At 40.5% G+C, this 27,508-nt stretch overlaps 1 protein-coding gene across 2 annotated transcripts in view; it reads left to right on the forward strand.

Moving 5' to 3' along the window:
• RNF123 (ring finger protein 123) overlaps positions 1-27,508 on the forward strand; it is a 4,282,987-nt gene that overhangs the window by 349,679 nt on the left and 3,905,800 nt on the right. For both annotated transcript variants that reach the window (XM_044077780.1, XM_044077781.1), the window contains exon 7: positions 22,489-22,574. In XM_044077780.1, coding sequence (XP_043933715.1) covers positions 22,489-22,574 — 86 coding nt within the window. The remainder of the gene's footprint in view (positions 1-22,488; positions 22,575-27,508) is intronic.

The following is a 27,508-nucleotide window of genomic DNA, read 5'->3' on the forward strand; positions in this document are numbered from 1 at the left end:
CTATTCCATTCACTTCTGCTATATGCACCATGGAAGACCTATCCCACAGGGGATCACATCCCACTCAACCAGGGCTGCATTTACATCTACAGCCTTTCTAAGAGGCGTACCTACCTGGGACATCCTAGAAGCTGCTACCTGGAGTTCTGTACATACCTTCACCAAGCAATTACCATTTGCCAATTTTCTCTAAATCCAGAGCTGGCTTTGCCACTGCAGTTTTGCAGGTCCTTATAGCTGGTCCTAATGCTATTTAAATTCCTCCTTCCATTCTTAGCTTTGGGAATCTACCCAAATTTAATGACTGCAACAGTGAAACATGAAGAACATAGTTCAGTTGTGTACACTTATAAATGTAGATGTTCAAGTGTATTCACTGTTGCAGTCCTGGTTACCCTCCTCCCAGCCCCCTGATTTCATTTGGCTATACCTCTTCTCTTCTTTTCATTGCTTAAAAGCTTTTTGCTGTATTTGCTTCTTTGTTTGAGGTATAACCTTGTATATTTATAGATTTAATTGTTTTCCATTAGGGGGCTACCTTACATCTGGGGCAAGAAAAACTGATGTAATGACGTCGGCTGCATGTTTTATACCCTTGACGACTTGAGGTCATGGAAGAAGAGACAGCAACTGACGCAGGACCCAAGACTTTGTTAATCAGCCCGATTTGGGGCTACCTGCAAGCAGATAACCCAAATGTAATGACTGCAACAGTGAATACACTTGAACATGTACAATTATGGTAACTGTACCAAACTATACTTTATAAGACTGTTCGGCATGCAGAAATCACAGGTAACTCTTAGTCATGCATTATACAATACTAAATACACAGAGATATACAATCAGCTGTGTATTTTACTCTAGGCTTAGATAACTCACCCTTATTGTGTGACATAAAACTGTGAATGAGATTTAGCAACTGGAACTTTCACTGCAAAATCTTTGACCTGTGGAATGTTAGGATCATTTTCTGGAATGGAGTCAGAATTTTGAACACATTCCAGTATGGAAACAGTGTCTGATTCACTCTTAGGTTTGGATTCTACATCACAGAAGCAATGTTGTGAAGGTGACGATGGTTCTGGTGCAGGAAGAAAATGTCTGTGGTTTCTCCTATACTCCACACCCTCGGAGTCTCCAGGTTAGGATCCCGACTCTGCACAGATGTCTGTGATTTGTCCAATCCGATCAAAATCTTTTATTGTCTGGATTCTTACCATTTCTCCTTCCTTCAATTTATGAAGTAATCTGCTTGATCTATCATTACTAGATTTCTGGATATTACGCTTCAACAATTGAGCTTTGATGGTTTTATTGTTCTTTGGTGTAGGCTTCAATAAACTATAAGTAATGGGTAGCGTAGTTGTAGTTTTCCTGGAAAGTAGTCTTTGAGCAGGTGAGGCAAGAATATCATCACGGGGTATGTTTCTGAGATTAAGCAAATTCAAGAACACATCGGTATTGTCACACTTTGACCTTTCATATAGTTGCTTTGGACTTTGCACTGCATGTTTAGCTAGACCATTGCCTAAGGATATTCAGGACTGCTAGTGACATGTACAAAGTCCCATTCTTTGCAAATTTCTGAAACTGGCTTGTAAATGGAGTACTATTGTCAAGTTTGTGGACTACCATGAACTGAGAAATTACATTTTTCAACTTTGTAATAACAGCTGTGGATGTTTGGTTAGGCAGTAGATCAATCTCAAACCAATTCGAGTAAGAGTCTACCTAAATGAAGTAGTGTTAATTGTTCCATTTAAAGATATCATTTGCTACAGCATGCCAAGTTAGTTCAGGAACTGGACTTGGCTGAAGCAGTTCTCTTTGCAAATGTGATCTAGTACTGTTGAATACTGACAAGAAGAAAGTACTCTCAATGTCTTTTGGTAATGAAGGCCAAAATACTAATTCTCTTGCTCTTCTCTTAGTGGATGTTCATTCTGGGTGACCACAATGCAAAATCTGGATATATTCTTATTGCAAGGAAGCTGGAACAATAATTTTAGGACCTTTGAAAATAATGCCATCTTCCATCAGCAATTCATCTATGTAAGGAAAATAGGTTTGCACTTCAGGTGGTACACTAGATTGCTTTGACGGCCATCCAGCATTAATGTAATGATTGAGCTTCTGCAAAATTGGGTCAGTCTGTGCGTGATATCTTAACTCCTCATGTCTAGTGGTGGAAAAAGTATGCACTGACATCACATCAAAGTCAACATTCTCTGCATCAGGCTGTTCTGTAGTATTTCTGGGTGATCTAGATAAGGTATCAGCTGGATAAAGCAATTTGCCTTTTGTGTAGACCATTTTGAAATTGTACTATTGCAATTTGAGCATCATTCTTTGTAGTTTCGCTGGAGTGGAATGCATTGGCTTCTTTAGAATAGTAACTAGAGGTTGATTATCAGTTTCAATCTGAATACCTCGACCATAAATATAATCATGAAATTTGAAATATGCAAATGCTATTGCCAAAAGCTCCTCCTCAATTTTAGCATATTTTTTCTCAGTATGGGTTAGTTTTCTAGATGCATAAGCTATTGGTCTGCCCTCTTTAAGTACAACTGCGCCAAGACCAAATTTTGAAGCATCACAGGAAAGAGTAACTGGTTTGTTCACATCATAATATCAATGTAGTTGGGGTGGCAGTTTTCTGCTTAAGGTCTTCAGATGCCTTCTGGTGTTGTTCCAGCCATGACCATTCAACATTTGTGCGTGTTAGCTCTCTTAAAGATGCTGCCCAACTCTCTGAAGTCTGGTACAGAATAAATAGTTGACCATTCCTAAGAAACGTTATAGAGCTTGTACATTATCTGGTACTGACATCTCAAGAATGCAGAGGATATAAAAAGTGTACACACCTTGTTAAAATGCCAGGTTTTTGTGATATAAAAAATGAGACCACAATAAATCATTTTAAAACTTTTCCCACCTTTAATGTGACTTATAATCTGTACAATTCAATTGAAAAACAAACAAATCTGTTAGGGGGAAAATATAAAAAAATAAAAAATGTACAATTAGCTGGTTGCATAAGTATGCACAACTTTAAACTAATACTTTGTTGAAGTACCTTTTGATTTATTTACAGCATTCAGCCTTCTTGGGTAGGAGTATATCAACATGGCACATCTTGACTTCGCAATATTTGCCCACTCTTCCTTGTAAAAGGGCTCAAAATCTGTCAGATTGCAAGGGCATCTCTTCTGCACAGCCCTCTTCAGGTCATCCCACAAATTTTATTTTGGATTTAGGTCTGGGCTCTGGCTGGGCCATTCCAAAACTTTTTCTTCTGGTGAAGCCGTTCTTTTGTTGATTTGTATTTATGCTTGGGGTTGTTTTCATGTTAAAAGGTGAAATTCCTCTTCATCTTCAGCTTTGTAACAGATGCCTGAAGGTTTTGGGCCAAAAGTGACTGGAATTTGGAATTGTTTGTAATTCCCTCCACCTTGAGTAAAGCCCTATTTACAGCTGAAGAAAAGCAACCCCAAAGCATACTACCACCACCATGCTTCACAGTTTTTATGGTTGTGTTTTGGTGATGTTAAGTGTTGTTTTTGTGGCCAAAAAGTTCAACCTTGGTCTCATTAGTCCATAGCACATTTTCCTACATGCTTTTGGGAGACTTGATGTATTGTTTTGCAAATTTTAGCTGGGCCTGAATGTTTTTCTATGTAAGGAAAGGCTTCCCTCTTGCAACCCTACCCCCTACCCAGACATATGGAGAATACGAAAGATTATTGTCACATGTAGTACACAACCAGTACTTGCCAGAAATTCCTGCAGCTCCTTCATTTGTTGTAGGTCTCTTTGCAGCCTCCCTGACAAGTTTTAGTCTCATCTTTTCATCAATTTTGGAGGGACGTCCAATTGTTTGGAACATCACTGTTGTCCCATATTTTCTCCACTTTTTGCTGACTGTGTTCACTGTGTTTCATGGTATATCCAGTGCTGTGAAAATGTTTTTGTACCCTTTTCCTGATTGATACCGTTCAACAATGAGATCCCTTTGATGCTTTGTAAGCTCTCTGCAAACCATGGCTTTTGCTGCAGCAGGCAACTGAGTAAATGTCAGGAAAATCCTACTATGGCAGCTGAACTTTATTTGGGATTAATCAGAGTCTCTTTAATTGATGGCAGGTGTGTACCCAAGAAGACTGAATGCTGTAATTAAATCAAAAGGTGCTTCATCAAAGTATTAGTTTAAGGGTGTGCACACTTAAGCAAGCAGCTTATTGTAAGTTTTTTATTTTTTATATTTTTCCCCTAACAGATTTGTTTTCTTTTCAATTGAATTGTACAGGTTACAGGTAACATTAAAGGTAGGAAAAGTTTTGAAATTATTTATTGTGGTCTCATTTTTTTATATCGCAAAAACCTGGCATTTTAACAGGGGTGTGTACACTTTTATATCCACTGCAGCTGCTTGCTTGGTCGGGTCCTGTCTCAAGCCAGTACTTGTAAACAAATGGCCCACATAGATCACTTCTGGAAGTCTGAATTTGCACTTCAGAGGATTGAGCTTCAAGTTTACTTCACATGCTCTGTCTTAGAACTTTCTTGAGGTTTCTGTCATGCTCTGCTTCACCATTGCCACCAATCAATAAATCTACTATTGCTCCATTGCACGGTGGAAGGCTTCACTTGCAGAATTTATTCCAAATGGCATCCTTAGGAATTTGTATGTGCCAAACTGAGTACCAAAAGTAGTTAAAAATGAGGATTTACGATCAAGCATCACTTGCCAAAATGAATTATTTGCATGCAAAACAGAAAATACAGTAGCATTTGGGATTAGAGGCGCAATTTGTTCAACTGTGCACATTTGATGATAGTATCTTTAATGCTTTGTTCCAATCTCTTGGGTCAATCTCTTGGGTCAATACATATTCTGATTTCATCTGAGCTTTTTTGTGAGCGGTTACCATGAACGACACCCATTCATTTGGTCCTGTGACTAGACAACTTGCACCTTGCTGCACCATTGTATCTAACTGAGCTTTAACGTTATCCTGCATAGTTATCGGAACTCTTCTGGCTAGTCTGACTACTGGGGTGACCTCTGGGTCTAACTTCATGGAATATACAACTGGGAGTTTGCCTAACTTGTCCTCGAAAACATCAGCATACTCTGAGAAAATGGCTTCAGAAAAAATGGAATTCGGAAATGCACTTTTGTGATGGACTTCTTTAGCAAAAGAAAGCAGATTCATTCTTAAACTATCTTTGAGACCCAGTGAAAATTGCACTGGTCTTAGGCCTACATATAATAACAAGTTGTAACAGTTCTCGGCCAAATAACACGAAAGTATCACTGAACCTTTGGTTTGAATTTCTTCATCTCCATAAGCAGCAAGTCTCGCACTACTGGCCACATTAAGTTGTTCGTTAGTTCTCACTTTAGCAAATGTGTTTGCTGATATAAAATTACACTTTGAACCAGTGTCGTGTTTGAGCTCCATGGATTTTTCCTTAATCAGGACAGTACAAAACACTTTATTTCTTGTCGATAAATTCACTGGATCAACTCTTTCACCAAGCACTGATACACCATCTACACAGAAAGCTGACCCCTTGTGCTGTACTTGATTAACTTGCTTTTTTGTGTGATCTTCCTTTACAACTGTATGAGGCTTACTTGATTTGTAACACTTTTGGAAATGGTTCCATTTCTTATACTTGTGACATTGCTGACAAAATGCTAAGTAATTCTCTTTTAGACTCATGATTTGCACCGCAGTTGTGACAGTTAACAGTAAAGCTAGACTTCGGTTTTCCTGATTCATGCTTGAACTGCACTGAGTTTGAATGCCCTCCTTTCTTAGAAATTTCTGTAAAACCACTTGCCTTTTCTGAAAACCCTGTAGCTATCACATGCTTGGGCCGGCTTTTGTTTACCGTGTGTTGCATACTGTCCTCATTTGCTCTGGAGCCAACTGAAACCATGCTGTTGTCACTCGCAAGCATACTTGTGTGTTTTTATGTCACCTCATGCATTTGACAAATCTCTGTGGCTTTGCTCAACGGTAAATCACTGTCACAAAGTAAAATCTTTCTCACAGAAGCACTGTTAATACCACACACGTCTGTCCTTTATGAGCTCATCTTTTTAAGTCACCATACCGACACGTTTTAGCTCTGTCTCTCAAGTCAGTTATATAAGCTGCAAATGTTTCCCCTGCTTTCTGATCTCTTGTGCAAAACAAATGCCTCTCTAATGTAATATTCTTCTGGGGGTTACACATTTCTCTGAACTTGTGCTTCAGACAATCGGGGCCTTCCCTTGATTCATCTTGTACAACAACATGACGAGTTTCACCTTCTCCTTCATATACTGCAGGTGCGTACACAAATGAACGCTCGGTTTCTATGGCCTCTGACCCAGTTAGGTTTAACAAAATGAATGCCCTGGTGCATGCATCTCTATCTGCATAAGCTGCTTGTATAAAAATATTGTACTCTTGCTCAAATATTCTCCTGTTCTCTGCAATATTCTGATCATGTCGTTACAAAGGCATGCATCTGGAGCATTTCTCCCTTGGCCTCTGCTGAAAATTGGCTTTGTTCCAAGTCAGACTTTCCCGGTTAACAAATTACAAATAAATAAATAAAATTACAAGTGGGTAAGGGTTTTCAAAATCCATCTGCCATATTAACACATGCTAGCAAAGGGTTTTGCAAATAAGCACAAACATGCATGTCACATGCACATATGCCAGAAACTTATGCCAGTATCCGTAACTTTTCCCATTCCATTTGTGCTTCTGAATTTATAATTTTTTTGGGGGGTTTTCGAAATTATACTAATAAACAAACTTATAGTACCTTTGGATAACTGGACTGTGCGAAATAAACTTCTCGGGCACTTTATACTTTTGAAATATTGTTTGAAAGGCTAAAATGCTAAAGTCTTTTATCATTTTACTTAAGTAGTGTTATCATAATTTTAAGAAACACTTCAACAACTTTACAGTGTGACTGGATAATTCTTGGGGACTGTAATACTGTTGTAATATAGTCTTTTGCAAGAAATCACTTCTTATCAATGTAAGAAACATATCAAGTAATTGCCCAATTCGAATAAATCTAACATATCTTGCCCAAAATTCAGTAATACTTCAAAATAATTGCACTTTGCGAATAACTGCATAGACACAAAATAGCGGTACCTTGCTAGGCATCTCTTTGTAGTACGAGAAACACTCTGTAATGGAGACACTTTGTGAATAGGCACACCCAGCATAAGAACTTTTCGGAATGGCTATATTTTGACTGTGTTTCAGAATAGTTGCACTTTACACACAACTCTTCAAAATGCATGCACATTTGCATGTAATAAGCACACTCTGTAAGAAGTTTTACACACTTTGAGATACTTCGAGTACGTTTAGTTATGTCCTTGATAAATGATAAAATACAAAGTTATGGTTTTGCCAAAACAAATGCAGTCTCCTTGCTTTATTTTTGCTTAACGGGCCCTTTTTGCCCTTATTGTTTTAGTTTTGCTAGTTTAAGCCCTTTTCATGCGCTTGTTTGACTCTAAACATGCTTGTTTTGCTTTACTGTTAATCGTTTCATCAGATCATTTTGTTTTAAATATTCTTTTAGCTAAAAAACTTACCGTGCTTTCCGCTTGCTTAATAATGTGGTTTGTGCCCTTGTAATGTCCTTCTTTGTCTTTTGTATCAAGTAAACAATTTGCGCTATTTCTCATTACCTTTGATTCTTTTCTGGCTCTGTTTATGTTTTTTTTCTCTCTGTTTTACCTTCACTGTTGTCTCTCCAACTCATAGCTCTAAATATTATTCTCCGATCCTGTTTGACACCATGTCGCTCTCCTCTATAGGATACAATAGAAGAGTCTTCATGGGTTCTGTTCAAGAAGCTTTATAAAAACACATCACTATAGAAGATTACTGACTTTAACTTAAGTAACTTGCATTCAGATTAACACCTGTAATCTTACATGCTCTCTCCCTAGCTGTTCTTTCAAAATGGCACTAGGGATTGCACGTGTCTAGTAATTATACCTGCACGTATAGACTTGACATGCTTCTTAAAGATGCAGCATACACATCACTTGCACTCTGATCTACAGTATGTATGTAATATCATTATCAAAGTGATACTGGATAAACGACAAAAAAACTCTATCACGGGAGCCACCAAAATCCAGAACTGCCAATTTATTGAAGCACTTTTTGTTTGCTTACAAAGCAAACTTCTTCAGAAGTCGGCAGTAAAATAATTCAAAAACACATACAATGATGCCTAATATACCCTGTAACCAAACGTAACACCACCACATAACTCTCAGCCTAATATTTAAAGGCATCCACTCTCTCAAAAGTATGCATAACCAGCAATGGTAATATAAACCTGCCTATTCACTAGATAAAATAAATCATTACTTTAACTATTCTAAATGGGAAGTTAAAACATAAAAAATACATAAATCCAATGTACATCTACTCAAAGTAAAATACATTATTAATACATCACTTAAAACAAATAAACTATAGGTCTCAAGGGTTGTTAGCATATTCATCTTAACAGGCTCTTCAGTTTCAAAATACAACTGATAGAGCAAGTTTCATTCAAGCCTGGAAAGTTATAGGCGTTCAGCTTAATCTGCCAACACAATTCTAATTCTTCCCAAAGGAGAGCTACAGGACCACCCCTAACATCCTGAATTCCCTGGTCGATGACCATATACTTAAAGTTGTATTCTCTATTTATCTGAACGTGTTTAGCTAGGGCATTTTCAATTTTTTCTTTAGAAATAGCATACTGGTGTTCATTTGCTTTACTTCAGAGATTCCAATAGCATTATGATCTCTGAGTGGTCACATACAGGATTTTAGTTCCAGTCTATAGATCCTTGGAATGAGAGCTTTCAGGGTTAATGAGCTCCAGTTCTCTGTCCCTTGTGTCCTTTAGGTCCATCAGATCCTCTATGAGCATTGTAAAGATTGATTGGAAAATGATGATGAGAGCTATCATGAAGGCTCTAATAGATGTCCTTCCTTGATCACTGTTGCAGTATTATTGACTGATGGTGTATCCTGCCAAGGATAGCCGTGTACCTTTCCAGCACACCAAAGCCTGGGTGCCTTCACATTGGGCAGTATGTCCTGAAGTATGGCTTCAGCCTAACTGGGTCAGGGGTACATAAAGGATATACTTATGCAAGCTACCTCAGAACTATTCTTGGCACCAGCAGAGTGTTGAACTTCACCTTTGGTCTGTCAGCTGTACAATTCATTTCTCTTGTGCATTTGTTCATATCATCTAAGAGAATGAAATGGAAATGAATCTAAGCGAATGAAATGGAATTGTGGGAGGCAGATTCCTCCCTGAGATAACCATACATCTGATATTGTCAATCTTCACATAATTCTTGACTGTGGACTCTGTTCCGAGCCTCAGAACCGGCTCAGCTGTTATTCCATCTCGCACCTTCCAAAAACGCTCGAGCTAAGCTCTATCCATAATGCTCCTCACCCAGTTACCTCAGATCTCATTTGCATCTTCATAGTGCCCCATACTCCCTTATAGCTGTACTACCCACTCCTCTTTTAGATAGTCGTTTGTGCATCCATATGTTTTACTTCTTTGATCTACCATAAGAAGTTTAAGTACAACTGTTGGTACTTTTTTCCCTTTAACCTTCGGGCATTCTTAAATACCGTTGCTGGTATTTATTCCCTCCCTGCCCTTTTTTCCCTTAGTTTATTTAAAACAAAAAAAAATTTCCTTTCCGACTTCTCTGTACAAGTGTTTGTGTGTGCGTGTTTCTCTATGGCCTTTATTGTTGTAATGGCTGACAAACCCATTAAAGGAATTTTGGGCTTCAAGAGGTTCCAGAAATGGGACAGGAAGATTCCAAATTCAGATGGACGCACACTGTGGTTGTCTTGGTGTGGTCCATCTACAGGAGGACTGTGCAATCTGTCACAGTTTTAGAAACTGAACTCTTGTTGACCGTGAAAACAAGTTAATTCTGAAAGTTTTTTTTAAATCGGATTTTGATGAGGCCTTATCTGGTCCTAAGACTGAAGCCAGTTCATCGCCGTCTTCTTCCTCCTCTACCAAACCAAAGAAAAGAAGTCAGTCTCTTCTGACACTTTCATCAGAATCGCCAAGCAAAATGGCTAAAACATTCACAGTGCTGACAGTTCCCTCGTAACCAGTGGCCCAAAACGTTCAGTCTTCGGTGCCAACGGTGCCTGTTTCTGTACATACTTCTTCGATGCTGATAGCTTTGGTACCTGTACCGATGTCGATTAAGGGCACTTCCTCTTCGGTACTTACCTAGAGTACATAACCGAAGGACCCTTCACTTATAATTTTATCATAAACCACATATTCCCCTTCAGTAGATCCTTTTGTGTGCTGTCTTCCCAGTTTTGTTTTGGTGAAACATCCAGCAAATCACTATCAGCTTTTTCAGTTTGATGCACTAGAAGTTTGTCTGAATCTGATATTATAAACCTGGTGGGATCAGCTCCTTATGGCGAGGGGATTACCTCCTTCCACAGTTCCTAGCAATGTTAGCTCTGGATCCTTACCTTCTTCCACACCACTGCTTATTCCCCTTTCGACTCCAGCTGAGTTTTCGGAGCCCCTGGTACCGACCTTCCCGGCTTCAACTGTTTTAGGGTCAGTCAGAGCTCCTTCTGTAGCACCGTTAGCTACCCTGAGTTCTTCGGGTTTGGCAGACCCAGAGACCTCCCGGGGTCAAGACTTTGTTGCTGGTTCCGAGGAGTAGGGTTCCACTTCGATACTTTTGGAGCCCTCCATGCCCCTTGGTGGTTCAGCATATGTAAGCTCGACTCTGGCTTCAATTTCAGAGGTTGCCTTCTCAGTGCAGGACCACAGTTCCAAAGGAGTCTAATCTGATGATGTTAATCTTCGTTCATTCCTTACTAATGAGTTATTAGTTCCTTCCTCATAACCGAGCCGGCCAAATATCAAACTTGCGTCAGCCAAAAACTCTTGAGCCAAAGTCCTACCTAGAATGCTGTGCTCCCTGTTACCTCAGATCTCGTTTGCCACATTGCTGTACAGCCATGTCAAGCCACTCTCTTCAGCTAAGTGTCTAATTTTTTTGAAAGTTTATATATCGTTTCTACTTTAAAGTTTTTCAAACAGTTTCTGGTATTATTCGCCTACCCTATCGTATCCTTAAGACTCTCTCCCTTTAGTCTATTTCTCTTTATTACCCTTTTCTTACCTTTGAAGCAGTTCTTCAGTGCCATCATTGGTAATCCTTTTTCCTTCTGTCTTCTTACCCTTTTGGGTAGTCTTTCCTCCTCTTTTTGGTGCTGTTCTTCTTCTCCACATCATTATGTCTGATAAAAAAAGTAGCATTGGTTTTAAGCAGTGTAAGGATTGCGGCCTCTAAGTTACCACTTTCCGATGGCCATGACTTATGAGTTTATTATTTGAATGTCTCCCACCTTACTGTGGATCCCCCCGTGTGGGATTTGTAGACGTTTTTCAACCAGGACTCTTAATGAGAGAAAGAACAAATTAATCTTAAAAGGTCTTTTCAAATCTCCTTTCTTTGAGACTATTTCTGGGTCGGAGGGCTCACCCCCTCCTGTTAAACCCCGTAAGAGGCATTCTTCCTCTTCCAGGTCCCTCCTTCATCTCCCTCTGGAAATCGTAGGGAGTCGACTCATAAGAAGGTGAAATTGACTACTACTTCAGCACTGCCACCTGTGATGTCAGCTCCAGGCTCGGCACCCCCCCAGCTGATTCTTGCTCCAGCCATGTCCTCCTTATTGGCAACAGAGTCCCTGGTGCAGACAATTACGGCTCCGACAGTTCCATTGCAGCCCTTACCTGCACCATTCATGCAGGTACAGTCCCCTTCGGCACTGTTGGTACAACCCCCTTCGTCCCAGAGTATGACGTTACTGTTCTCCACGGTGCAGACACTTTCGGCACTGACATGTTCTTCTGTGCAGTCTTTTTTGGCACAGTCATTGTTACTGGTGCAGACACTTTCCTCGTCAGTGCTGTAGCCATCAGTGCCGACACTTGCTCTTACGGTGTAGACACCTTCAACTTCTATGGCGCTGACATCGGCGCAGATTACTTTCACACCGTTTTCTTCGGTGCAGACGTCCTTGGTTCTGGGCTCTGCACCTCTCGAATTAGCAAGGACCAAGTACTTTCCTTCCATGAATCCATTTGTTGGTAGCCAATCTAACCCTTTTCTAGAAAGGCCAGAATTGTCCCAGTTTCTCTGAGGTCGACCAGGAGCCTCTCTGAGCAAGATGTGTTGTGGCTTGTTGACCAGTTGTTGGTGGCCAGAGGTCTCTCTCACCCATCGAAATCCACGTTCCCTCCTTCAGGTTAGCATTTATTTCCTCAAACTGCAACGTGCACTCCTCCTTAGACTTCCATCTAAGTATCGAAGCCCATTACTCCGACAGCAGCTTCCCTTCCTCCGACTTCAGTAGTGGATCTCACTTTGGAATCAGAGTCATCCTTGTGGCCCTCGGTGCACTGGGCATCGGGCTCTTCTCAGACCATTGGCTGTGCCGTGGGTGAGGGCATTCTTGTTTCCACACCAATTTTTTTCTATGGCATCCTCCAGGAATCCTTCCACTCGCATGCTTCACACTCCTCTTGAGACTCCTGGTCTAGGGGTCAGCTTGTTGGGATGGGGTGTGAATCCAATTCTGAGGTTTTCATGCTCTGTTCCGAGCTACCATCCCTCCTTGGGCAGGCCGGCCTTCCAGGCATGTAGAGGGAGTTTGCCTCCCCTGGCAAACCCCAAATGTCAGAGTCCTCTCCCCCCTCTGTGCTGCAACTCTCACAAGCCACAACCGCCGGAGACCGGGCACAAGGGTCTCTGGTTTCTTTTCCTCAGGAGACCCCCTCTTTGCAGTATTTCCCAGAACCTCCCACTGCGAAAGTACCCCGCAAAGCATTGTACAAGAGGAAGCACATGGACTCCACTGAGGAGTAGTTGACTGAAGATACGGACTTTGATGATGGGGAAGGGTACCCACGGTCACCCTCTGATGAGGTGTCCTTTGGTGATATCCTCGAGATCCTTAGACAGAGGGGGTGACTGGAAGTCCTCTAATCCTTCCTCTGAGGAATACTGTATTCCTGCAGGCCTTTTGTTCCCGGCCCCCTACCTCCTGGGTTACCCCACCGGCCGATGAGCTCGTCCAGCATGCATGGAAGGCTCCTGACACCCTGGAAGCTATACCACACAGGCCTGATAAAATCTTATCGCCCCCGCTGAGCATCCCCATTGGTCACAAGTCTTCCAATAGATGCCATGGTGGTGGCGGCTGCAACTAAGAAGGATTTGGCATAAGAAAAAAGAGCCAACTGTCCATCCACCCAACAAGGAGTCCTGGGCGATAGACATACTAGGGAAGCGTGTGTTTGCTTCATTGACCTTCGCCGTAAGGTCTTTGAACTATTTGACACACTTTACCAGGCTCCAGAGAGATCTTATCCACCAACTCTCTGAAACCCTGGCAAAAGCTGTTTCTGACTAGGTCTGTGACAACGTGGCTTCTCAGATAGCCACCCTAGAGTCCATTTCCAATTCTTCCATGCGTCTTATTTCCCACACAACAGAAGGAGCGGCTAAGAGCGGCAGGCATGGGTATAGTCATCAGATGACATGCCTGGATGCACCTTTGCGGACTCCTTTAAGGCTTCCTTCATGAACCCCCCCATCTAGGCAGCTTCTTTTTTTGGCCCTAAAGTGAAAGATACGCTGGCAAGGTGCAAACAAGATGGTAAGACCATATCTGCCAATGGTGTCAGACACTCCACTCCTCAACAATTCTACTCCAGAAATCAGAGGAGCGGGAAGATGTAGCACAGGAAATCACAGGGCTCTTTCCGTGACACACGTGCCGAGTTCTCCTCTAGAGACAGAGAGGGAAACTCCAATGGAAGATGCCCCTTTCGGGGCAGAGGAGGTCCGTGAAACCTGGGTTTCAGAGATTCTTTCTCTGGCCAACCCTATTAGTGCTGCTGAAGCGTTGCCCGACTGCTCACCTGTGGAAGTAGTTGGGGGTTGTTTTTCCTTGTACCCCGCTGCCTGGCGAAATATAACCAACGACTCTTGGGTACAGTGGATAATATCCAGAGGCTATCGCATCCCTTCCATCTTTGTCCAATCTCATCCAGAGTATTACCCGACGTTCCACCCTGTCAAAGGGAAGCAGCAGCACATGAAATCAAAGGCTGCTACAAAAAAAGTCATCCAGACGGTCCCCCCAGACCAGATAGGGTCCGGTTTTTACTCAAGGTTCTTTTTAGTGTCAAAAAAGACAGGACTGGAGACCAATTCTGGATCTCAGCACACTGAACAAATTTGTGAAACAGAGAAATTCTGGATGGTCACGGTTCAGTTTATCCTTCCTTTCCTGGAAGAAGATGATTGGATGTGCTTTGTAGATCTTCAAGATGCGTATTACCACATAAAAATGGACAAACCCTCAAGAAGATACCTCCGCTTCTGCATAAGAGCCAGTCACTGTCACTATCAATCACTGCCCTTCGGTCTCTCTACAGTGTTCCCCAAATGCATGGCAGGGATTATCGCACACTTGCGACTTCAAGATTCCAAGTATTTACATATCTAGATGACTGGCTCCTCACCTCCCCCACCAAGTGTCTACTGTTGGACAAGGGAAATTGCACAGCATCTCTTCCAGACCACAGGATTCAAAGAATAAGGCAACAGGTTCAACCGCTCTCTGTCGCCACAAATCTCCTGCTCGATCTATACTCCAACTCTTGGGGTCAACGGCAACCTTGATCACTATTGTTCCTCTAGCCAGATTCCACGAGGCTCCTTCAGTGCTTACTTCTCACTCAGTGGTACCCTCTACAACATCCTTTGTCTTTTCAGATAAGTGTAACTCAGAGATGCAAGTAAGATTTACTCTGGTAAATGTCTCAAAATCCCCAACAATGGTGTTGCCCCATCAGCCCCCATCAACCGAAAGCCACGGTGACCATGGATGCCTCCCTGATTGGGGAGGGGGAGGGCTATGTCAGGAAAACTCGGTCCAAGGCACCTGGTCGGAGACAGAGACCCTTTTGCATGTAAGTGTCCTGGAAGTGAGGGCGGTGCTACTAGCGTTGCAAGCATTTCTTTCTATCCTTCTGTCAGGGACTATTGCGATCCAATCAGACAGCATGTCAGTGGTCTGGTACATCAACAAGCAAGGGGGCACCGGATCTTACCTGTTATGCTGAGATGCCTTGAGAATATATCAGTGGGTGATAGCTTCCATCTGCTTTCTAATTGCAACGCACATTCCTGGGAACTCCAGCGTGATAGCGGACAAATTGAGCAGGTGCATTATAACCTCACAAGTGGTCCCTCAACCCTATGATAGCGGCAAGAATCTTCAACCACTTGGGCCAGCCTTGCTGTGACCTATTTGCCTCCCCAACAAGCTACAAGTGCAGCAACTATTTTGCCCTGATCCCCCCTTTGGAACAGTTAGAGACACACTAGTCCACAATTGGCTGTCGGGTCTATTTATGCTTATCCTCCTCTCCCCTTCATCTCCCAGTTTCTGAAAAAAGCACGGCAGCTGAAAAGCAAAGTGATCCTCATTGCTCCATATTGGCCTCGACAAGTCTGGTTTCCCTTCCTCTGGCCTCACCTGCTAGATCAACCGTGACTTCTCAATCCATCCCCAACATTGATCACCCATCCGCAGGGTCTGACTTACCCCAATCTAACAACCCTGAAACTGACAGCTTGGTTTCTCCACTTCCATTGCCAGGCAGGAAAACCTCTTGTCCCCCATGTGCAATATTGTTATTGCATCTCATAAATCATCCACCAGACTAATTTATCTCAATAAATGGGAAAGGTTTTCTCTATGGGCAGCGAATAAATAATTAAACCCATTTTCAGCCCCAGTTTCGGTGGTTTTGGATTACTTACCACAGCTTTTTCACTCTGGGGTGTCTGCCTCTACTACTACTTCTTCGTCTTTCGGCTTTTCCCAGTTAGGGGTTGCCATAGTGGATCACCTGTCCACTCATGATTGGCAGTGGAGTTTTACGGTGTCAAGTTACCAGCCCAGTGCCCAACCTTCCACAGAAGGCACTCACTCACGTCTAGGGCCAATTTAGAGTGTCCAAGCAACCTACAGCATGTCTTTGGGATGTGGGAGGAAACCGGGGCACCCAGAGGAAACCCACGCGACCACAGGGAGAACATGCAGACTCCGCACAGAAGGCACCCCAGCCAAGGATCGAACCGGAGAACCTTTTGCACTGAGGCAACAACGCTAACTGCTGCACCACTGTGGCGGTCCATTTACTATTCGTGTGCATTTAGCTGCCATTTCAAATTTCCGTATTGGTTTTCAGGATTCTTCGCTTATGTCGCATAGTCTCTGTAAAACTTTCTTGAAGGGGGTTCTCCTATTAAAACTTGCCTTTAGAGAACCAGTACAAGCTTGGGATTTGACCCTGTTTCTGCAAGCTGTAACAGCTCCCCCCTTTGAACCTGTGTCTTCCTGTGATGTAAAATATCTCTCCTGGAAAACTTTTTTTGCCTGCAGTCACATTGGCCAGACGCTTGTCAGAACTTCAAGCGTTATGCATCACACCTCCCTATTTTATCTTCCATAAGGATAGAGTATCACTGAGAACTAATTCTACCTTTTTAACAAAAGTGGTGTCATAGTGGTTTATCAACCAATCTGTTGACCTTCCAGTATCCTTTCCTAACCACTCTAACAAGGGAGTATATTGCCTGCACTCCTTGGATGTTTGTAGGCAAATACGATTTTAATCTGGACAGAATAAAATCTACCCATAAATCAGACCAACTAAACCTGGCTTTTTCTGGACCAAGACGAGGTCATCCTGTCTCAAAGGTCACATTGGTTTTATGGTTGAGAAATTGTATTACCTTTATCTACAACAAAAACAACGTCACCTTGCCTCACAGAGTGAAAGCATATTCTACAAGGTCTTTGGCAACTTCAGCAGCTTTTCATGCTAGGGCTTCCCTTAGTGATATTTGCTCAGCTGCAACTTGGGCCAAACCTCATACCTTTATTATTCATTACGAATTAGATTTGGCCTCCAGAGGTAGAGCTTCCTTTAGCTCAGTGGTGCCAAATGATTTATTCACAGTGGGGTGTTTGTTCCAGGGACATCAGGTTCCAAGGGAGTATGATCTCTAAAAAATAAATACATAAATAATAAGAAAAAATGAATAAATAATAATAAAAAGGCCACAAAAACATAAAGGGAAGGAAGGGTCTTATTTCAGACCTTCAAACCTTACATTCTCTTGGACTCTGGGTCCTCTTTGGAGTTAACATGGACAACACCACAGTTGTGTGGTACATCAACAAGCAGAGGGTTACCAAGTCTTGCCATCTCTGTAGATTAGCTTTGATAGCTTAAGAGCTAGCCATACATCACAAAATGTTTTTCTGGGCTGTGTACATACCCTTAGAAGGAACTTAGCAGCAAACCTTTTGAGCAAATCCCTAGCAGACCTTTGTGAATGAATGCTAAACACAGGTACACCACACGTAGATTTTTGTGCCTCCATATACAACAGACAGCTCTGACTGTTTTGTTCAAGACTGCCTTGCCTTCAGGCTTATAGAATGGATGCCGTGACCTTTCCTCTTTCAGGAATTGATACAATTGTGAGGAAGACTTCAAGTAGATCTGTTTACCTCTTTTCAGATTTGACAACTCAGCAAATTCTGCTCCATGATTCTGTGCAAGCAAGCCTGGAAAACAGATGTTTTTACATTCTCTTAGATGGGAATGTTCCTTTATGCATTTCCACTGATATCCACAGTAATTCTGAAGATTCAGAAGTATTCCCAGAAATATTTGTGATGACTCCCTTTTTGGCCCAGGCAACATTGGTTCAACCTTTTTTAAGGAACTGTCCAAGGGCAACCACAAGCTTCCTCACAGACTGGACCTACTCTCACAAGATGGGGAATTTATACACCCCAGTTTCGACCATCTTCATCTAATTGCCTGGATGATTCATTCATCTCTTTTCATAAGATGTGCAGCAGCTATTAAAGGAGACAAGTACACCTGCTGCTATAAAATGTTGGCAAGTAGAAGGGATCTTCTAGTTGGTGCCTCACCTATAACTAGGGCTCTATCCAGGATTACTACCATGGGTTCTCAAACAAACATTTGTCTGAGTTACCTCTTCACACTTTTAGCAATGGTGCGCATGTATCCCCCTTTTTATTTTAGACTTTGCTCAAGCTGCTCTACAAAAAGGTTTATATTTGTGTAAGTTCGCATGTTATTCAGGTAACACTTAATCTTCCCAGCAAAAAGTAAACCTCCCAAATTTTCTGTCTATGTAAGAACCATCTATTCTGGTTGATTTTGGTTCATTTTTTGTACACCAACTCTTTTATTCCTCTGACATCTGCAAGAATATCTGGGCTGCACCTGTTCATGGTGAGTTAACCCTTTTGATTTTCCAAGCATAAAAGGTCATCTGTAGGGAAAAAAAATGATGCCCTTACTAGATTGAGTGTACCTTGAATCTAGCCATTTGTCTCTCTCATTTCTTCCAGAAGTTGAATAACAGGGAGAATAGATTCTATATACTCTGGACATGCTTTTGCAACTCTGGTATTATGTTGTCAGTCCTAAGTCCTTTAGGAAAGCTGTACAGCTGTAGAATTCCTTATATAGGACTGGAAAAGGACAGCATATGCCAATTCAGACAATTCCAGTTGGTTGTTAACTTGGTATTTCTTTTGTTGTTCTTTCCACCATGGTAAAATATTTACAAGCAGGATTAAAACACACTCTGATAAGCTGTTTTATTCTTTAATAGCATATTGGAAATGGGTGGACTTTAGAAGCAACTCTGTACATCATTTTCTAAACAAAGCATTACATATTGGATTCCCTTTTCTGGACTAGGACTGTTTTTTCTTGAGGCTTTCTCCAGTGGCTCCTGAAGCCTTGTCCTTCCTCCTCCCAGGTTGGATAGTCTTTAATAATCAACCCAAGTAGCCAGAGGCTACTTCAGCAATAAGAATGATGAAGATAGTACAGTTGTGTAAGTTGCACGTGCCATAAAAGTAGATGTTCAAATTCCTTATGGTTGCTGCAGCTGCACCCACCCTCCATCCCCCTTCTACTGCATAGAGTTAGTTGTTGGGATAAAAAGTTATTGTTTATATCTTTTTATAATTTCAGAAGAGTAAGCTTTATTTTTTGCTTGGGGAAAGAATGTTCTGATGTCTAGTCTGACTGCTGATTTCCCTCTAAAGAGATTGCTAGTCAGTAGTCTGGTTGCAGGTGTTTGTTGGAGTTGGAGCTTTTTGAAGACTGACCAGTTGTATCCTGGGCAGGATACAACCCAAATAGCAAATGCATTATTTTATTTACAAGTGCAGAATGATTTATCAATTGATTTGTGTAATTGTATGTATGTACTCCAAATTAAGGTGTACTGTATGGATTAATACAATTTGTAAACAAAAAGCTAATGAAGGCAGCTATGCGTCCTGTAGTTGTAGGGGGAGTTCAGGGAACAGAATTTATATCTATTTACTTGGAAGACATTCTTAAACCAATTATTATCAAATGTGTTATTTGTATCAGAGACGCAAATTACTTTATTTGTAAATTATATGAACGTACACAAGAATTGTCTGATGCCTCAGAACTTGTTTGTTACACTTGATATCAGTTGTTTATTCACAGTGATACCCAGTTCCTGTGGAATATCAGCTGTTAGACAGCACATTTGCCAGTATAGTGGAATGTCAGCCAGACGTGTTGAAACAGTATGTTTGCTATTAGACATAGTGTTAGAAAGCAGTTATTTTTGTTTAAAGATTATTACCATCAAACTCCATGCGTCGCAATGGACATGTCCTTTGCGGACACTTATGCTTATTTTGCATTAAGTTCATGGGTAGAGGAACACATTGTCTGACGGAGCTTTTAATAATTTTAATATTATATATATTTTTTAAACACTTTGTTGGTGATATATTTAACCTTTGGAAAGCTGAACTTGAAACATAATTTCAGTTTGTTACACACATTAACACTACCACTGAATTTTTAACGTTTCATATGAATCATTCTGTACAAGAAATAAATTTTTTGGACTTTAAAATTAAAAAAAAAGTTTGGACAAAATCAAGTACCAGTATACACAAGAAGGAGGTACAGGCTAGTCGATATCCACATAGGTCCAGTATGCGCCTGGAGCATGTCTGCAAAGGCATAGTTAAAAGGACAGTTCTTAAGAGGCAGTAGGTTAACAACAGATAGCATTGAGTTAGTTAAAGAATTGAAGTCTATGGCTGATGAGTTTAGGGATAGGACATATGAAGAAAGCTGTTGTGTCTTTTGGCTTTTCCCGGTTAGGGGTCGCAACAGCGGAACTCTGGTCCGCTAATGATTGGCAGTAGATTTTTACATACCGAGTTGCCAGCCCTGACACACAACCTTCAATGAAGGTATGCCCATCACACATGTCTCCACACAGAAGACGCTCTAGCTGAGAATCGAACAGGACAATGTCTTACTGTGAGGCGACAACGCTACCGCAGCACCACCACCACAGTATAATTTTTAAAATGCAAAACTAAGTATTGACAGAGAATGGAGAGCAAATCCATACTTCTCTGAAAGTTGTATCTGGGAGTGAAATATCTAAGAATATGAATAAACTCAGTTATGTAATTAAATATTCTGAGAAGCATACAAGTTATGAATATTATTAAAACAGTGACAAATTTTGGTTGCAGTTACAGAATTTGATTGGCTACACACCAGAATTCACTATTAAGAGAGCTAAGAATTTAAAACAACAACTTTGCTGTAGAGATCTTGCTACATTCAAAAGAATGCCAACTTCTATCAAGGAAGGCATGCATCCATGATATAATGTACTTTTTGTAAGTATATTATTAAAGATACAATCTTCATATATCCAGTGACCAGAAAGAAATATTTCTTCAAGGATTTTGCAAAACGTAATACAAAACATGTCTTTCTTGCAGTCTGTACTCAATGTTTTTGTTTTTACATAGGTAAAACTGACCAGAAACTTAGAGCATATATGTCAATGCCTTTCTGATACAAGACTCCATATTAACGCTAATGCTTTAGCAAAGGATATTAATTCATTGAGAGAGGAGCATAGCTTTAAATTTAAAGTTGTTCAGAAGTTTTCTTTTAGATAAGAGAAGTGGAGACATCAGTACGCATACTGAATTTGCAGAGTACAACTGGATTGTAAGGTTGCATCCGGATGTATATGTTTTAAAAACACAAAATATGAACTTTATTAGATACTAATGCAGCTTTTATGTATGTTAATTTTTTAGGTGGCTGGGTCTGATATGTTTTTAATATTGAATGTTATTTGCTGATTGGTAAAATGCAACATGTTACTTGTATTTAAATTATGTATGTAGCTAATTGGATGTAATGCTTGTTTTACCCAAAAGCTTTGCTTTTTTTTTGTTTTATGAATTAAAAGTCGTGTTTGAAGTTGCAGCTTGATTTTTTTGGATTGTTTATAAAACAGTTTATATGAGGAATGAATGTGCATTATCATTGGAGGGATGGTTTGGGAGCTGAAGAATACATGTCCTTGAAGTAGGGAGGAGAATAATGATTGTTCAACACTGTAGCCCCACTTGTATAAAAAATGTATGCACTTCACACTACTGGTAGAGAACTGGGCACACATCTGGTAGATTGCGAAAGGGAGTGGTATATGGTATACATTTGTTTTAGAGTGTTTACAAAATGTGTGACCGACATTGCATTCAGGTTAAGATCAGTACCATTAAAATGTTGTTTTGCCAAGCAGTAATGGATCATTTTAAAAACTTTGCAGAAGTGTATTCCATCTACCCCCCCTCCCCCTTTTTTTTCTCCTCCATACCTGCCATCCATTTGTGCCTTCAGCCGTTGTGCAGCTGTGCTGAATTTATCTCCCCATCCATGCCCAGCAATGGTTAATGGATGTCTGTGCAAATGGAAATGGCACTAAATTGGCACTCTGACATCTGAAAATGGGCCTGACCTTTTAACAGGAGGTGCTTCTCTTTAGGTCTTGTGATCTCCCCAGAGGACATTAACAATATAATGCACCCGTGAGATGCATGTTCTTTTTCCTCCTCCCATGTAAAAGTGAGCAGGCACTGCTCAGTCATGGTTCTCTTTCACCAGGGTGTCTCATCCTTCACATGGATTGCTATTCTAACCTATCTTGGGTTGTCTGGGTAACTGATGGGGCTTTATTCATCTACATCACTGAGCCGACAGGTGTTTTCCAGCTGTTCAGTCAAAAATATCAAATAGTAAAAGAGTGTTTCAGCACTGAATTAAGATGAGGTTAAATGAGGTGATTGTACATCTTCACCTTGCTGTGAAATGACTTTCATTGTTTTCTGCCTTTCCTTTCACATGCTACAGGGAAGTGGAGTTATGAGGTCATGATCTCCTCACAGGGATTGATGCAGATTGGCTGGTGTACTTTGAACTGCCGATTTAATCAGGAGGTAAAGTAAACTTGTTTAAGAATGTGAGAATTACTGACAAAGTACACAGATTACCAGTTGATTTTATTGCTTCAAACTGAATGGATAGCTTTGCAGGAACTTTCTTGCCCCATCATAACTACCTGATATTTGTAATTCAGAGTGCCTACGACTTTGCATGTTCATTGAAATTATTTTTGTAATTCAGAGTGCCTATGACTTTGCATGTTCATTGAAATTACTTTTTGTAAACAAAATATTTGAATGGTAGTAATTCCTTGTTTTGGAGCTTTTCTCCCCGGGCCTCCACTGAAAACGGGCTACCAATGCCCAGTGGACCTCCCCGGTAATCAAACTGAAATAAATAAATAGATCATCTCGAAGGATGTGCTTGCTAAATTACATTTATAAAAGTGTAAGGGTGACACCAAAATTTGTAGAAGGTACTGATAAATGCATTTTTGTTACCTAGTGGTGTACTCCAGTTTGCTCTATATTTTGAGGTAAGGTGAGCCTATTGTACACACTTCTCTTTTTTTTTTTTTTTTTTTTTTTTTTTTTTTTGAGAGTAGTTTCTCTGTAGTCATTATGATAACAGTGTATTTGTAACATATGCATACACTGCAGTTTGTCTTATATTGGTGGCCCTTGAGATAACCAGTCATTTGCTCTCACCTGATTTTCACTGTATTTTCGAGTAAGATGCTGCGATTCCCTCTTCCCATCTATTCACATATTTATCTGCGCAATCCTTATTATCCAGGCGTTATAACTTAATTCCATTCATTACTTAGTTTAGGACTTTTGCTTCCTCTTGGATTGATGCATTGAGGCATCAGTACCAGTCTGGCTTATGCATAATGGCAAGTTTAGACTAAACCCATGTTACTATGACACAGGATTAGGGCTATACAGTCCACACTGCTTATGTGAACCTTTTGACACTAGCCTCCACACTGACATTATCATCAGCATTAGCCGTTATGTAGTTTGCTGGATAAGGTAATTAGCTGTCGGACAGAATCATTACTTAAGGTCGAGGGTATTTACTGTAGACAGAAAAATTTCAGCAGTGGTGTCCTAGAGGGCTGTCTCTTGAGCCCCCCCCCCTCTCTAGTTTATATTTCTCTGACGTAAAAGCAGATATTGAGTGACTATATCTAATCAAGTTTGCTGATGATTGCATACTGGGGGTGGCTATCAAATCCCATTGTTGTTCTCAAATTGTACAGCAAGGCAGGAACAAACAAATGCTTGGTGTCTTAATTGTTGGCTTATCCTCTACACCAGGAAATGCTAACATAGCTTCCTTTGGTTTATCTACTTTATCTAAATTACTACTACTTACCATATTGATAACATTTCACTTGCATTTGACACAGTCATGAGTCTTAAACACCATGTCTGTGTGTAGTTAGAAGATCCTTCTACCTTGCACAATTTATCCTTTGAGATAGTTCCTCAAGGTCCAAAGAATTTTTAGTCCCATTTTATTCATCTCTTATTAGACCCATCATTGAATGTAATACATCATTTAGTATGCGTCTTCCTAAATCAGCTTGAGGACATCTCTGTGTTATTTCTTCAGAAAAACTTGGGACTCAGTTTCTTTGATGGGCTAAAATTCTTACATCTACTCAGTGTCATATAGCCACCTGAGAGGCAATCTCTGCTTAGCCTTCCATGCCAGGAAGGACCAGTACTCTCTGATCTCCTTCCCCTAACTAGAGCTAGTGGTAAAGCAAACACCTATTCTGGGAGCTTAACCCTATATTACCATGTCAACAACACCAGCTGACTGCAAACTGGGCGCCATAGTAGAAAACACATCTGACACAGATATCCTTCAGAAGGGTCTCACAGAAACGGATAACTGGTGCCAGAGCCACGGCCTAAAGTTAAATGCCAAAAAATGCATAGTCATACCCTTCGGGAAAAACAAGGTTACCCCTAGCTACCAAATAGGTGGCAATCCACTGAGCACAGAAGAAGTTATCAGGGACCTGGGGACCCAGGTTGATAGTAGTCTGTCATTCGACACCCATGTAGCTAAAGTAGTTAGGAAGACCTTCTACATTGCCCACCTTATCATGAAGGGATTCTCATCTAGATCAAGGGAGGTCATAGTCTCCCTTTACTCATCACTCATCAGACCAATGATTGAGTACAATGCCCCATTCGAATGTATCTGACCCGACACTTGCAGCAGCTGGAGAGGCCACAAAGTTCCTCACCAAAAGGATAAAGGGTCTCAAAAATCTGTCCTATGCTGCCCGACTGAAAGAACTCCAGCTCTATTCAGTCGCTACCATTGCTCAGAGGTGACCTTTGCCTAACATACAAGGCCATGTCAAACCCAGATTTGATGAATATGCTTCACCTCAAAAATCTAGATCCATCAGAGCCACAAGCGGAGACTTAAACCTCGACACGGCTATTAATAGGACGTGCTGGAGGGATAGATTCATCACCCAAAGACTCCCTATGCTGTGGAACAAAATCCCGGTACATGTGAGGCAGAGCACCTCGCTGGCCTTGTTCAAGAGAAATCTTGACCAATGGATGGGAGATCGCAGATATACCCCAGGGATTACCTCAGTGTCACTGCTCGACAGAGGCACAGCAAAATAATGGGTATAGTTCCCCATACTAAAGGGGTGGCATAAGCCACAAAACGATGGGCTAGGCTTGTAAATGCCCTCTGGCAGATAGCCTAGTATGAACCTATGAACCTATATGACAGATACCTAAACCAATGCATCTTCCATTTATGCAAATGGCCGTTCTTGTATATCAAGCAGATTATTTCCCTTGCAACTTTTAAACCCAGTGTTGGTGATAGGATGCGTGATCACAAATTTTCATTGAGAACATGCAGAGAAAGTTTACTTAATGGGGTACATTGTTAGTTTCCCACCAATAGTGGGTGATGTGGCTGAGCTTCTCAGTGGTCTCTTTGGCTGTAAGCTTAGTAACACCTGCACCAGAAAGCAAGTTTACTAGATTTATCTTAATTCAGAAGGGAAACATTTCTCTTAGTAAGTCAGTCTTCCCCATAATTTTATGCTGAACATTTGTCATCCTCTCTTATTTCTGTAGTGGCCCATACTTTATGTTGTTCAACAGTTTTATAAACAATCTAGATACTGCCACCCACTTTGCTAGCATAGTGCAATATGCTAACAACTCAACCCTGATATGTGCAGTCCCATACCTACCAGTACTTAAGGGCATCACCCATAATTCTTTCACTGCTTTAAAAAGTTGGCTAAAGTATGTAAATGTACTTCAAAATCCTAAAAAAAACAAAATATGCTTTTCACTGCCATACAAATACCAAAATTAAGCAGTCTTTCAAGCACAAGCAGTAATTCTGGGCATCCTAATCAGTAACCTCAAATTTCACAAACCCGTATTGTAAGCCATTAAAAAAGACCCCCAGAAGCTATGCTCCTTGTATAGAACGAAACATGACCTGTCAGATGATATGAGAAACACTAGCATCTATCTAGCTTCTTCCGTCCCTACTATATGTCTCGCCTATTCTTACAAATGTAAATACTATACTTAAACCTAAATAAAATAGCCATAAACTTGCATATAGGACTTATTGCAGAACCTTGAAACAGCTAAACTGGCGTGCGCTACCCAACTGTTTCACATACTCACAAATTTATTACTGGGTACACTGTTTATACATACACCAGAAAATGTCTGGCACTGAAAGATTCCCTGCAGCAGTAACTGCAGGTCCAGGTAGATATCTTCACTCAACCAGTACACTCTTTGTAATCACAACAAAATGTAATAACCTTGCAGGTGACTCACTGTACTCATTAAATATCTAAACTTTGGAACCCCATCCCTTCACAACTAAAACAGAGACCATAAAATGTTTCACCTTTAAGCCTTAATAAAACAATACTTAAACCACATAACTCCATTTTATTTGTTAGTTCATACCCCCCATTCCCATTGTAACCTCTGTCCTTTTTACACAGCAAATCTTTCAAACACTCCTCCTCAGTTAACTTCCTAATTTTGTTTTTGCTACCTTCCTATCTTAACCCCCACTTTTGGAAAAAGAAGCAAATGAGGAAGCGTGAAAAAACAAAGAACAAAATCTAGAGACTTTTGAAAGGTATAAAAAAGAAATATGGACATGGGTAAGAGAAAAATTTGATAAGGTGCAATATATATATATATATATATATATATATATATATATATATATATGTGTGTGTGTGTGTGTGTAGATATTTATAGATATATATATATATATATATATATATATATATATACACACACAAAGGAGAAAACTAAATTAGTCAACACAAAAAGGTAGCCCCCAAAAATATTTAAGGAGAAGTACAGGCAAAGGCATCCAGATATGGAAAATTTCACAATAAAAAAATAAAATCACAAAGAGGGAACATAAAACAGAAGATTAGTAAAGTAAAAGTAAAAAATGGAAGAAGTTATGGAATACTTGCCAAGTGAAGGATTAAGTGTAGACAGGTTACATCAGAGCATGGTGGCACAATGAGTCCCCAAAGTAAGGAGAAATAGAAGGATCAGGAGATATCTGAAAAAGAAATAAGGACATGGGAAAGAGAGAGAGATTTGATGTGTTGTAATGTTTGTGCAAAGGAGAAAGCAAAACTAATTAATACAAAAAGGGCAGCACCAAATATATTTGAAGATAAATTTAGGCAAAGGCATCTGGGCATGAAAAATTTTACAATAAAAAAAAAATAAAACTGAGGAAAAGTAGAAAAGATAATTAGTAATGGAGAAGGGTAAAGAAATAAAAACTGAGGTTATGGATTACTTGCGAAGCAAAGGATTTTGTGTAGAAAATCTAACTCAGAAAACAATACAGCACAATAGATCAATGGATCTCCAAATTAAGGCAAAACCAGTGGAGTGGGAAATATCTCTTCAGTTGCCAGATG

The sequence above is a fragment of the Protopterus annectens genome, chromosome 7.part0, assembly GCF_019279795.1.
Source record: "Protopterus annectens isolate FY-2018-M chromosome 7.part0, PAN1.0, whole genome shotgun sequence".
Classification (NCBI taxonomy): domain Eukaryota; kingdom Metazoa; phylum Chordata; order Ceratodontiformes; family Protopteridae; genus Protopterus; species Protopterus annectens.